Source organism: Hibiscus syriacus, unplaced genomic scaffold, assembly GCF_006381635.1.
Source record: "Hibiscus syriacus cultivar Baekdansim isolate YM2019G1 unplaced genomic scaffold, ASM638163v2 tig00110458_pilon, whole genome shotgun sequence".
NCBI classification, from domain to species: Eukaryota; Viridiplantae; Streptophyta; class Magnoliopsida; order Malvales; family Malvaceae; genus Hibiscus; species Hibiscus syriacus.
In genome coordinates, this window is record NW_024062745.1 from 857,909 (window position 1) to 872,907 (window position 14,999).

The 14,999-nt window shown below is 33.5% G+C and overlaps 1 protein-coding gene across 1 annotated transcript in view; it reads left to right on the forward strand.

The window, feature by feature from the left end:
* LOC120126609 (cytochrome P450 CYP82D47-like) overlaps positions 1–12,666 on the forward strand; it is a 36,056-nt gene extending 23,390 nt beyond the window's left edge. Inside the window, exons 2-3 of the mRNA XM_039144764.1 lie at positions 11,177–11,982; positions 12,054–12,666. Coding sequence (XP_039000695.1) covers positions 11,177–11,982; positions 12,054–12,666 — 1,419 coding nt within the window. The remainder of the gene's footprint in view (positions 1–11,176; positions 11,983–12,053) is intronic.
* Positions 12,667–14,999: the final 2,333 nt, after the last annotated feature.

Genomic DNA, 14,999 nt, shown 5'->3' on the forward strand with positions numbered 1-14,999 from the left:
TCTTTCAATTTGTAACAATATTGAACAAGTCTAAACAATGTTTAAACTTGACCACAGCTACCACTTTTGTCAACATATCAGCAGTATTCTCAATGGTCCGAATCTTATGGATTATGACTCCACCTTCTTCTAGAATCTCTCGTACAAAGTGATATCGAACATCGATGTACTTCGTCCTTGCATGGTAAACCTGGTTCTTTGCTAAATGAATAGCACTCTGACTGTCACAGTGCACTTTGATGTACTTCTGTTCCATTCTCAATTCACCAAGCAACCCTTGAAGCCAAATTACCTCATTCACAGCCTCTATAACTGCCATATACTCTGCCTCTGTAGTAGACAAAGCCATTGTTGACTGTAAGGTGGACTTCCAACTGACAGGTGCTTTTGCAAATGTAAACACATAACCAGTAGTTGATCGACGCTTGTCCAAATCACCTGCATAGTCTGAATCACAATACCCAACTACACACTGGCCATCTTGTTTGTCCTGTTGAAAGACCAAACCAACATCTACGGTGTTCAGAATATACCGCAGAATCCATTTCACAGCTTTCCAATGCTGCTTTCCAAGATCATGCATATACCTGCTCACAATCCCAACTGCCTGTGAAATATCGGATCTCGTACACACCATTGCATACATAAAGCTACCAACAACACTTGCATACGGAACTTTTGACATGTATTCCCGTTCTGCATCATCTTTAGATGACATGGATGCACCGAGCTTGAAATGAGGAGCAAGAGGTGTACTAACTAGTTTTAACTTCTCATTCATGCCAAAACGTTTTAATACCTTCCTCAGATATTCTTTCTGAGACAAACAAAGTCTCCCCAATTTCTTATCCCTTGATATCTCTATGCCTAGAATCTTCTTCGCTTCACCAAGATCCTTCATCTGAAACTCCCTGTTCAATTGAGTCTTTAGTTTTGCAATTTCTGTCTGACTCCTGGAAGCTATCAGCATATCATCAACATAAAGAAGAAGATATATATAGGATCCGTCTTGTAGCTTGCGTAAATACACACAATGATCATATTTGCTTCTTGTATACTTCTGCCCTATCATAAACTTGACAAATCGCTTATACCACTGCCTTGGAGATTGCTTCAATCCATACAGCGATTTTTCTAATTTGCACACCATCTCTTCTTTTTCAGCAACTTTTAATTCATCTGGCTGAGTCATGTAGATTTCCTCATCCAAGTCTCCATGTAAAAATACAGTTTTTACATCCATCTGAACTAGTTCCAAATCCAACTGCGCTACCAAAGCTAACAAAATTCTGATGGATGAATGTTTTACAACTGGAGAAAATACTTCATTATAATCAACTCCCTCCATTTGAGCGTAGCCTTTAGCCACCAATCTTTCTTTGTAGCGGATGCTATTTTTGTCAGGAAATCCATCTTTCTTTGCATATACCCACTTGCACTCAATTGCCTTATTTCCCTTAGGAAGACTAGCTAGTTTTCACATCTGATTATTTTGAAGGGATTAAATTTCTTCATTCATGGATATACTCCACTTTTTATGTTCTGAACTTTGGATTGCTTCATTAAAAGTGGAAGGAACGTCATCAATTGCAATTGGTGATGCAAAAGAGACCATATCAGCATAACGAGCAGGTTGTCTAATGGTCCTCTTTCCCTTTCTGAGTACAATTGATTCATGTTGCTGTGGAGGTTCTTGGGTCTGAACCTCTTCTTCATCTGAATATTCTTCTACCATAGGAGAGTCAACATCAGTTTCTTTACTGGCTGGGACAATTCTGCTTCCTTTAAACTCCACCTGTTTGGGAGTTCCATCTGTGTGCTCCAATTTTTCTAAAGTCACCTTTCTCAACATGGTAGATTCATCAAAGGTATTATCCCTGCTGAAGATTATTTTCTTTATTTCTGGACACCAAAGACGATAGCTTTTCACACCAGAGGTGATCCCCATAAAGATCGCCTTCTTTGCTCTTGGATCCAGCTTTGACTCCTTAACATGGTAGTATGCAGTGAAACCAAACACATATAAGGAATCATAATCTGTAGCAGTTTCTCCAATCCATTTCTCTAATGGTGTTTTACCACCAATAGCAGTTGATGGTAAGTGGTTGACAAGGTGACAAGCATAGACCAAAGCCTCAGCCCAAAATTCTTTGCCTAACCCAGCATTAGACAACATACACCGAACCTTCTCCACTAATGTACGGTTCATACGCTTTGCCACCCCATTCTGTTGTGGTGTATATCTGACAGTGAAATGCCTGATAATACCTTCTTCTTAACAGACTTTCAGAAATGGATCATTTTTGTACTCTCCACCATTGTCTATACGGAGACGTTTGATTTTTCTGCCTGTTTGAGTCTCCACCATCTTTTTCTATTTAAGGAAAAATCCTAGCACCTCATCATTTGTCTTCATTGTATACACTCAAACTCTCCAGGAAAAATCATCAACAAAGGTGACATAATAGTGTGTTCCTCCCAATGAAGTTGTCTTGGAAGGCCCCTATACATCTGAATGAACATAATCTAAAATACCTTTAGTATCATGGATTATTGTTCCAAATTTCACCCTCGTTTTCTTCCCTTTGATGCAATGCTCACAAAAAACTAATTTGCAAGCCCGAGCACCCTTCAATAATCCTTGATCTATCAGCAATTTCAATGATTTTTCACCAACATGCCCTAAGCGCATATGTCATAACCTGGTTGCTTCTGACTCCTGTTCATCAGTAGAAGCTGCCACTGGTGCTGTCCCAACAATTGCACTACCCAAAAAGTAATACACATTGTTTCTTTTCTGAATTCCCTTCATTATCACCGGTGCACCAGAGATAATCCTCATAATCCCATCTTTTTCCCTCACTTCTAAACCTTTTGACTCTAACGTTCCCACAGAGATGAGATTTCTCATTAAATCTGGTACATAATGGACACATGTAAAGGTTCTGATTGATCCATCCTGATTCCTCAAGCGAATTGAACCAATCCCAAGTGTGTCAAGAGGGGAATTATTTATTGTGTAGACAATTCCACTTTTTAGTTCTTTAAAATCAAAGAATCATTCTCTATTGGGGGTCATATGGTGACTACAAGCTGAATCTAACAGCCATGAACTGGAACAATTGGTTGATGGCATAGCAGCGAATGCGAAATCTGAATCTGCATCATCATACTCGACCACATTTGATTCTGAGACAGCCTTTCCCCTTTCAGGTTTGCCTTTATTCTTTAGCCTGAGACATTCTTTCTTCTAGTGCCCTTTTTCTCGACAAAAGGCACATTCATCTTTGCTCAATCTGGACTTTGACTTCGATCTCCCTCTCCTTCCTTTATTATAACTCTTCGAACGACCTCTAACAACAAGAGCTTATTCTTCGACATTTGTGTTTTCTTGTTTGTATTTCTTTCTTTCTCAATTCATAATTATACAAGGCATCTGTTACTTCACTGAGAGACACATCAACCTTCCCATGAAGTAGAGTAGTTTCAAGATACTCAAACTCATCAGGAAGTGATCCCATCAACATCAGAGCCAGATCTTCGTCTTCAAAAGTCATGTCCATATTCATCAGATCAGTCACTAACTGATTAAAGCTAGTAATGTGATCATTCATAGTGGTACTTGATACATAGTTGAAGCGGAACAATCTCTTTTTCATGTAGAGCTTGTTCTGTCCGCTTTTCTTCAAAAATTTCTCCTCCAGTGCCTTCCACAATTTACTTGCAGAAGTTTCCTTAGAAAATGCATACTTCTGCTCTCTAGAAAGACACGATCGAATAGTACCACATGTCAATCTATTGATCATCTTCCATTCTTTCCCCTCAACATCATATGGTTTCTCTCCTTCAATAGCAATGTCTGAACCCTGCTGAAATAGGGCATCTAGAACCTCACTTTGCCACATGCCGAAATGACCGGTCCATAAAAAATCTCCACTGCAAATCTAACATTTGTCACAACATTTCTTGCCAGAATTGAAGATGAAGAAGCTGTTGACGACGATTTGGATGTTTTTGTGTCGTCTGTCATTTATGTTACAAATTCTATTAAATATCTATCAATACGAAATGTGAATTAGCCCAAGGAAATTTTTTTCTGATGTGGAAGATCAACCTAAGCCGCAACCACAGAGCATACTAAAATAAACCAAGAGTTCTGATGCCAATTGTTGTGCAATTTGGGTTAATTTCCACCAATAATAACAAATTCAGCTTGAAAACTATTATCTAGGTGACTAGTGTGAAAACGATTGTACTAAAAATCACCCCAATGTAGATTCCTAGGAAAGAGTGGAGTGGTCACAATGGTCCCTCTTAAAACCCACTCTCCTTAGACAGAACTACCAAGACAAGTAATTTTAATAGGACAATAATTAACAACAACTATACCCGACAATAGCTATTAAATAGACATAAAAGTGAACACCAAAATTTAACGATGTTAGGCCAAAATTATGCCTATCCTCGAACACTACTAAAATAATATTTCACTAATAGAGGAAATATTACAAAGAGAGAGAAAGAGTACAAATAACCTTTAATATAGAAGAAGACTTATATTTGTGGGATACTAAACTAAGGGGGATGAGGGCTCTATTTATAACAAAAGAATTTCTCCTCCTTCTTATACAAAACTAATGTGGGATTCAAAATTTGCCAGAAAACCAACATGGATTACTTCCCTGATTATCGCCACTATGTTCTGGATACTTTCCTTTGTTGGATTCATTGCCGTTGAGAGCTTTGAACCAAGAACCGGTTGCTTTGTTTGTTTTGGCCGGTGCTTTTTGTTTTTCTGATCCGGAAGATTATCGTCGTCAACGGCGCTCAACCACCATCCATGGTCCGTACGGATATGATTCCGACGTGGTAGAGTTACTTGCATTATTTGTGACTGTAGACTCAACCGGATTTGCCTGACCCCCAGAAATGTTTTGCTGCTCGTTGTTAGGAAATGGAGTATGGCCCTCCGTTTGGGCGTTTTGGGTGACACCAGACGAATTACAAGCCTCATTCATGTGGTCGAACCGCCCGCAAGAAAAACAGACAAGGGGAGGTTTTCATACTCGACAAGTTAATTTTTTTCCCCAACGACGACTCTCGATATAAACGGTCTTGTAAGATCAACATAAACCGCAATCCGAGCGAATCGCCTCCTATGGCTTGTATTTTTTTTCGAAGTTCAGCTTCGCAACAAGCCCTACAAGGCTTCCAATGGAAGTAAGAATTTTCTTGTTATACATATATTCGGGTAAATCCGGAAATCTGATCCAAACAATAACGTTAGTAGGGTACGGTTGGGAGGTGCGGAAGTCCATCGTCCACGGTTGAACAGATAAGTATTGGCCGTAAACCATCTATGGCCCTTCCGCCAGCACCTTGAGATAGTCATCGTCATTCCTGAACCGGGCTAAAAAGTAGCCGTTTTCGAGATCCATGAGGGTGAACGGGTGCATGTGACGGTTGCCACAGCGCATAGGTTTTGTTGGTTAGGGCGTTTAGACTGATCACTGATGTTTCTCCCTAGCAATTTTAAAACCACCGTTTTGGACATGCTTGCTTCCATCAATTTGTATGCACGCTCGGAGAAATGGATAGAAGGTAAGCCGAAGCGAGTACCTTTGATGATATCCTCATCAGCAATATCGAACGCCTCGCTAAGATCCTGTTGTTCAGGGGTATTCGCCGCTGCATAGGACTGGGCAGGCAGTTGGTCGCCAGGAGCTGCCTCGTTAACCTCTATATCCATCTCTGAAGTCTGAGGATCTGGCTTACAGGGGGTTTGAGTGGCACTTTCTTGGTAACGTTGGGATCAGTCGGCTGGACGGGAGGAGAGAGAGGAGTCGCCATGTTCTTTGTTTTTATTAATATATCACATCTCTTCATATTAAATGGATAATCAATTGTACCAACTTCATTTCGATCCTTAAAGAATAATTTGTTGAGCACCTTAAGATGGTATTAGCAATTCTGAGAACTAACCAACTATTTGTCAAAAAAAGAAAATTTTTTATTTGGACAAAGATAAGTGAAACAATAGAGACATCATTTCTTCAAGAGGAGTAACTACGTAGATAGAAGCTACGAAGAATTGGCCCTTATTAAAAATTTAATTCTTCAACAAAGTTTTTGAAACAAATAAAATACCATATGATGTTTATTAAACACCATGGAAAGATCAATAGACCCTTCAAAAACATGCTATGAAATGATAACTTTCTTTGGTTATTGAAGCTAAAGAAGCATTTGATTGGTTGAAAGTGTTAAAAATGGGATATTTGATAGAACAATATGCTCAGATTTCATTATTAACATAAGATTACAAAGTTTATGTATTTATATACGATCACTCTAATCGTTTTTATTCTAGCTAAAAGTTAACAGCATAGTAACAAATCAGCTAATTGAATAACTAACTGCTAACATTCCCCTAAGTTGACGGTTAAAATGTCGATTAACCTCAATTGGAAACTAAGTAACTGTGTTGTTGAGTTCCCAAAACCTTCGTCAACATATCTACTTGTTGCTCTGTTATCTTTAAATGCTTAATTTCTATCAATGCTTCTTTAATTTTCTCATAAAAAAAAGTGAGTCAATTTCAATGTGCTTTGTTCTTTCATGAAAAATTGAGTTTCTTGCTATTTAAAGAGTAACTTTGTTGTCACACTTCAATTTTGTAGACTCTATACTTTTAAAGCCAAGTTCTTTCAATAACCCCGTCAACCAAACTATTTCTGAGGCAGTGATTGACATGCTACGATATTCAGCCTCAACTGAAGACTTTTATATTGTGATTTTCTTCTTTGACTTACAAGAAATTAAAAAGTCCCTTAACTTGATATAGAACCCTGTCATTGATCTCCTACTCATAGGACAAGTTGCTTGGTCTAAATCACAATATGCTTGAAGCTAGCACTGACTAGTTGCATTCAACATAAGACAAGAGCCCAGTCTGAATCACAGTATGCTTGAAGCTGGTACTGACTAGTTGCACTTAACATAATTCCTTGTCTTGTATTCCTTTTAACATATCTCACCACCCTTAGAGCTGCTTCAAGGTGAGATTTCTTAAGTTGTTGCATGAACTGACATAGAAATTGAACTAGATAAGCAATATATGGTCTGATATTGGTGAGGTAAATTAACCTTCCAATCAATCTTTGAAAATTTGTCTTATCCTCTAGCAACTCATCTTCTATATCTTCAATAAAATGTGTTGAACTCAACCTTTTGTTCTACTCTAAAAGAGTTACAACAGGCTTTGCACCCCTTAACCCCGTGTCTTCAATCAATTTCAAGGCATACTTGCATTGGTTCAGCACTATTCCTTTTCTAACAATATTTCCGATCTTAGAAAATATCTCAACTCACCAAGGTCTTTCATTCGTGCTTCGGAGACCCGCTTCAACCCAGGTGGCTTAGATTAGCACCAAGTGAGTTTTGCTTCCGCATTGTTGTTTAACCCTTGAGGGTTTGTTCGTCGCTTAGTGAAACAAAGACTCACAAGGACGTGGTTAAGGCTGACTTAGGTGTCATTTTGACCTGGAAATCGTCTAAGTGTCGCACGAATCGACTAGCAGAAGTCTAGCCCCGTGTCAATTTTGCTTATGCTTGTCTGGAGTGTATCTCCTCTCAAATATTGTCTGACGCTATTTCTAGTTAATGCAATGCATGTTTAACTTCAAAAGAAAAGAAAGAATGAGTAAATGAGAATTTCAGGAATGAGAGAAGTTTACCTAAAGCTCCGACCGTATCGACATATTTCTTTGATATTAAGAAGAAAGAAAGAAAGAAAAACCTTAATTTTTCCTCCCTTTTCTATTTGTATAATAATGAAGATATATTAAAACTATGGAAACAAGATAATAAAAGTTCTTTATTATTAATTTTGTGACAAACTCGATAATAATGATATAATAAAATAAAAAATACACCTTTTTAATTAAAAAAAACATTTTACAATAAATTTATAAAAGCAATAATTCTACATTCTTTTTTATCAGTTTTATTTTTTTCAATTTTTATTTTAATTTTACCTAAAATAAAACAATGATTATTATTATTTATTTAAAAAATATTGTAAGTGTTAAATTAGTAATATAATAAAAATAATGGGTAATTCCATCCATTCGAAAGTTTTTTTAATTCATTTTTTTATATTTTATATTATTATTATAGATGTATGTAGTAGTTTTTAAATTAGGTATCAGATGGATAAAAAATAATTATTAAAGATTTTAAAAGGATTCCAAATACTAATTAGATGTCTAAACTATATTAATAGGTCAAATAAAATCCAAAAAGAAATCAAATCCTGAAAGGGAAGCACGTGAAAAGAACTATGAAAATTGATGCCAGAAGAAGCTCATTTCTACACCCAAGTTAAAAAGAAATGTTAAAAAGTAGCTTTCCATAGTCCTAATCAACTCTTATATTTTAACGTTTATTGAACTAATATTCTATATTTCTTCTACAAAAGCAATGCAAGTACCATTTTTAATGATTTCAATTTATATCGACATCAATAGCATCACTTTGTAGCCATCGGCACAATTTACAAAATTAAATTAAAAAAGGTAAATTACTTATTTGAGTGTCTCCTATTCCCAAATTTCTGTTTTAATCACTCAATTATTTTTTGAAATTATATGTAATGTTATTTTTATATTTAATTTAGTCATCTGTTAGTTAATTTTAATTATTGACTTGGTAAAAATAATGATACGTCATGATTTAGTGATGATTTTAATCTTTAAAACTTACCCGTTTAATTAAATTGATCATAACTTGAAATTATTTAATAAATTTTTAGTATTTAAAAATCTTAAATTTTCTCTCACAAATCTTGACCCATTCTCTAATATCATGGCAGCAACCGGTTTGCACTCCACCAAACCTATGAAATTTTCTCCGTAACTCGATTTTCTTAAGTTACAACTAATTATAAAGTTTTTTTTGTTAAGTATTTCGACTATTAAAAAATTATAAAATACTTATTTAATTATTTATATATTTTGAAATTATTTTTATTACGTTTGAGTTAAACATTAATTTATTAGTTGGAATATGATAAAATCATATTTTTAATGATGTCTAATGATGTTTTCATTGCTTTCAAGTAGTGGCTCATCTACATAATATTTCAAATACTAACTCTAAGATATAATGTAAACCGAGATTCAATCCATAAAATATAATTAAAATGATTCGGAGATCATATTTTATCATATCTCAGTTAATAGGTTAACGTCCATTTCAAACGATCGCCAACCTTTTAAACGAAAATGATAAATTTGAAACCTATGAATAGTCGTGATCATTTTGTAATTTTTAATAGTCAGATAATTCAACAACGCATCATATTATTGTCGATAGATAATATTATAATTTTTAATGGTCAGAAGAGTTAACAAAATAATGTCCTATAATCAGATGATCATTTTTATACTTTATTGAAAATTATAATAAAAACTTATGAGTTATAAAATTATGAAATTTTAAATATATATATATATATATATATATATATATATATATCTAAATTAAATTATCTATAAAAATAATTTTTTTGAAAAATGTGACCATATCTGTCAACACCCTCTTGAGTCCATCCGTATTTTCAAAGTCAGCCCATTTGCTACGAGACTTGTCATTCATTTCGTTTTCTTCATTCTTCACCTCTCCATCCGTTTTCTGGGTTTTCTTCGGTTGAGTTATGATCCTGAGATTCAATCTTCCATTAAAAGTGTTTTAGCAGAATCTGCTTAAAATTCCAACAGATTTCAAAGATTTTTTTTAAATCGAGTTGGTGCCAAGTGTTACACGGATGAATAATGGTGGCGGTCTAATAATATTTTTTAAGATCAACATATATATTAATAACGTAAATTTTTTATGAACATAAATAATATTCTAAAGTGAGTATCGTTAATAAAATAAATAATTTAAATTTTAAGATATATTAATCAAATAAGAAAGAATCCTTTATGTGCCCATGATGATGTTGATTATATAAGGGAAAAAACGAGTATTTTAAGAACAGTTTGTTTGGTGTTTTTGGTACCTTTGTTTTGTTTATCATTGACTTCCAGCTTAGATTACGGTATGTATGGAGAAGAGGTATTTCTTAACCAATTACGTATATTTTAGAGATTTTAAAGTTAGCAAATGAAATGACATTTATATATATTTTTGGACTAATAAGATAAAATGCGTAAATTTTGAGAATTAAATTTTATAATATATCATATTATATTATTATTTTTGTTAATTTAATTGTAAGTGGTCAAAACAAAAATAAAATTTTGCATTATGAATAATTTAAATAATTTTTATTATATAATTTAATATCAAAATTAAATAATAATTAAATTTTAAATCAATTAATGTAATTATTATTTTATTAATTTAGAAATTGCGAATCTGAATATGACTATTTGAAGTTTAAAACTATACATAGTTTAAAGTTAGTATAAAAAATATTAAATTTAATTTAAAATAATTATTTCTAAAAATTAAATTATATTTTCATTAAATAGAAAGGTAAAGTACACAAACAACACAATCTTAAAATAAAAACTTTAAGGTTATAAAGGAAAATAAAATCAAAAATATTTTTCAACATGGGGATTGAGAGAACCAAACTAACATATTATTATGTGAATCGATTCTAAATGAATCGAAAAGTTATCGTAAAATAAAATTTAAATATTTTTTAAATACTTTGTGATTGTTCGTGTTCGAACTTATAATTTCTACATAAAACAATTTTCCCTTTAATTAGGTAACTTGATTTGTATTATTTATATTTATTTTTATTTTTATCGGAGGTAAATTCATGTAATTATACATAGTAAACGCCGGCGGCTTATGGCAGAAGGAAAAACAAAATCGAGCGGGTGATTAACCAAGTTTTATATTTAAACTAATTCGTCTCTAGCTCATGTTCTATATATATATATATATATAGATATATATATAATGTATGCAACTACATAATCATTTCGTCCCTACTTTCAAAATGGATATGTTTCATTCACTTTCATCAACTTCAACTATTATCGCTTCGATAATCTTTCTTTTCTCATTTCTATTGATATTCAAGAATTCTTTGAGGGTTACAAACAGAAAGGCAAAAGCACCGGAAGCTGGAAATTCATGGCCTGTGATAGGCCATCTCCACCTCCTAAGAGGACCCAAGCCACCCCACATAATCCTAAGCGAAATGGCCGATAAACACGGGCCAATCTTCACCATCAAGATGGGTGTTCACAGAGCTTTGATTGTCAGCGACCATGAAACTGCTAAAGAGTGTTTAAGCATCAATGACAAAGCCTTCGCCAGTCGTCCATCCACGCTTGCCATGGAGTTCTTGAGTTACAATCACGCTATGTTTGGGTTCGCCCCTTACGGAAATCACTGGCGTCAAATGCGTAAACTCGCCACTCTTGAGCTCCTCTCAAACTACCGCCTCGAACGACTCAGGCATGTCCGAGAATCCGAGATCAAAACATCGCTGAAAGAGTTATATCAGCTTTGGGACCAGAGGAGAGATGGATGTGATAACCTTTTGGTGGAGATGAGGAAATGGTTTAAGAGTGCAACTCTTAACGTGATTCTAAGGATGATCGTAGGGAAACGGATTCCGAGTTCTGGTAATGATGCAGAGAGTGAGAAATGGAAGAAAGCGTTGAAAGATTTCTTTGATTTGAGTGGGAAATTCGTGATATCCGATGCGCTTCCATTTCTAAGATGGTTCGACATCGGGGGAGACGAGAGGTTGATGAACAAGGTAAAAGAAGAACTAGACCAAGTAGCCCAGGGATGGTTACAAGATCACAAGCGAAAGAGATCATCAGATTCATCAACAGATACATCGAAGAACGGAAACGAAGATTTCATGGATGTTATGCTTTCACTGGCCGTTGAGACAGAGAAACACGATGCCGATACCATCAACAAAGCCACCTGCCTGGTTCGTATATTAATTATAGTTACAAGAATTATGAAACATTTTATAAGCTCAAGATTTGGTTAATGTTGCAGGCCATGATCTTAGCAGCTTCAGATACAACAATGGTGACACTGACATGGGCTATGTCTTTACTACTCAACAACAGGGATGAACTCAAAAAGTTACAACAAGAACTAGACATTCATGTCGGAAAAGACAGACTGGTCCAAGAATCAGACATTAAGAACTTAGTCTACCTTAAAGCAATCATCAAAGAAACACTGCGTTTATTTCCCGCCGGACCACTTGGGGTGCCCCACGAATCCATGGAAGACTGCACGGTTAGTGGCTACCACATTCCTGCAGGGACCCGACTGTTCGTTAATATTTCTAAAATTCATCGCGACCCACGAGTGTGGTCTGACCCTTGTGAATTTCGGCCCCAAAGGTTCCTAACAACCCACAAAGTTATCGATTTTAAAGGCCAGAATTTTGAGCTGATTCCATTCGGGAGTGGTCGAAGAATGTGTCCGGGAGTTTCGTTTGCGGGGCAATTGTTGGAACTCGTACTGGCTAGTGTGGTGCAAGGGTTCGAGTTGAAGACTCCATTGGATGAAGCAGTTGATATGAGTGAAGGCATTGGAATGACAAATTTGAAAACCAGTCCCCTTCAAGTTCTCATATCCCCACGCCTTCCTTCCTCTTGCTATTAGCTTCTTAATTTACTTGAAAAATAATGTCGAGATCTTTTAAGTTATTAAACCGAAGTGACTATAATAATTACACACTTATGTCACAAATTTTTTTTATTATATAATGATACATATGATGATGTGTTTTTATTTATATATGCATTTTTAATAATTAATAAATATAGTAAACAAAAATTATCTTTTAATTTGTAACAAAAAAATTATCTTTCAATCCTTTCAGATTCTTTAAAAAGAATTAAAATATTTTTTCAATTAAAATAAAAATATTAATATTAATAAATTTTGGCTTATTGTAAAAATTATAAACCAAATACTAACAGGAAAAATTATAATTACAACTTATTAAGTACTGGTAAAAAAATTATTGTTCTCTCTAAAAGACTCACAAATAATTCAAGTTCAAAAAATTATTTATGTAAAGTGTGTATGTTGTCAAGTTGTAATCTCCCTAGAATCAAAAATATTAACAAAACCTTCTTAATATTTAAATTTTATAACAAAAATACATTAAATCCAACACCAATAAGAATTCCATTGATTTATATTACAACATTTTCTATAACTTCTTTTTAACAATCTTTAAATTATCTTATTTGAGTGGATGAAGATGACTTTCAGCTCGTCTTAATTTGTTTTCCATTCGCTTTGTTGTTCAGATAAAAATTGAACAGAAGAAGAAGAAAATAAAAATAAAAATAAAAATACGTTGAAATAGATTGAAGAAAATTGTTCGAATGATAAGATTAATTACGTTGCAATCTTGTTTCCTTCTGAAATTACAATTAAAAATTGTTCGAACGACAAACAATCCTCGTTACTTTCAAAGGAATAGCAAAATCAAATGCATGATAATCCTCAAACCAATGAAAATCTAGCCGGCCCTCCCTTTCGTGCATGAAAATCAATGCTGACTATTCCTGGATAGATATGTTTGGATGCTTTACTTGTCTTCCTTTCCCATCCAAAGTGGAAGAAGCACAGATGCCTGAGAGTACCTACAAGTCTGTTACACATTCAGCTAAGTTTGACGTTTCTTAATGGTTGAATTATATAGGTTTAATAGCATATGAGATCTTCAAATTTTGAAGAAAAAAAATTAATATGACACTTAAATTTATTTTGTATTTAATGTGACAGATAAGAGAAAAAAAATTCAATTTAACTTTTTAACCGAAAATCATCGTTGATAGTTAGGATGATAAAACGATGATTTATGATATTGATGTGATAATCTACACTGAATGATAACTTGTTATATAAACTTAATTTATTATTTTTATAAAATTCAAAGATTTATTTAATATATAAAAATAAAAATTGTTTAAATTTAGAATAAACTATTTGAATGATCATCTAGCTATGGTAAGAGGGAAAACAAACATAAGCAAACTACACGAGAGAATTGATACTAAGACCTCCATTTAAGAGTGGGCACGCCACAACCACTAAAGCAAACCTAATGTTTGTTATTAGTTTGTGAAATATTTTCTATATCTTATTTTAAATTATATATTTTCAATATCTTATTTAAAATTATACATAAAAAGAAAATAATAAAATTTTAATAAATAAATTGTATTTCATATATAAATAAATTACAATAAATAAATTAAATTACCTTTTTTACTATTATTTTTAAATGATAACCAAATAACAAACAATTTTAAAAAGGAAAAATTAATATATAATAGATCCGTAGAGAATAATTAGAAAGAGATGTCCTTAATGCAACGAGCAGGGATTTGTGATAAATATTATCACTGTTACCGATTCGTGAAAGGTCTCAATCCATACATACGTGATGAACTTATAAACAATACTTCATAGATCTTCAGGATGCACTACAAAAAGCCATCACAATTGAAAACGAACAACAAATGAGATATTGGTTCAAAGAACAATATCAAAGTACTTCAAATCAATCCACTTCTTCTTCTACTCCATCTTTTGTTGGTGATTGTAACACTCATAGCCCATATATGTCTCGATATACGAGCTACAGATTTCACATCAATTTGAAAATTATTTACTGAACATAAATACTTAAAATCTCATTTTTTTTAAACTTTCATTGTTTCAACTTAAAAACTTTTACCTTATTCGTATAAAATCATAAAAGAATATTTAATCACTACAAACAAATCCAATTTCAGTCAGTAAATAGGCAGTTCAGAGGTGATCATAACTATATATCATTGCCTAAATAATACTTAATTTAAAAACCATTTAAAATATAGCATTTATAATATTCATTCAAAAATACGATTAAATACTAAAATTAGTCAAAACTAAAGAAAATAATCATAGTTACTATTACATAACCTTTTAAAATA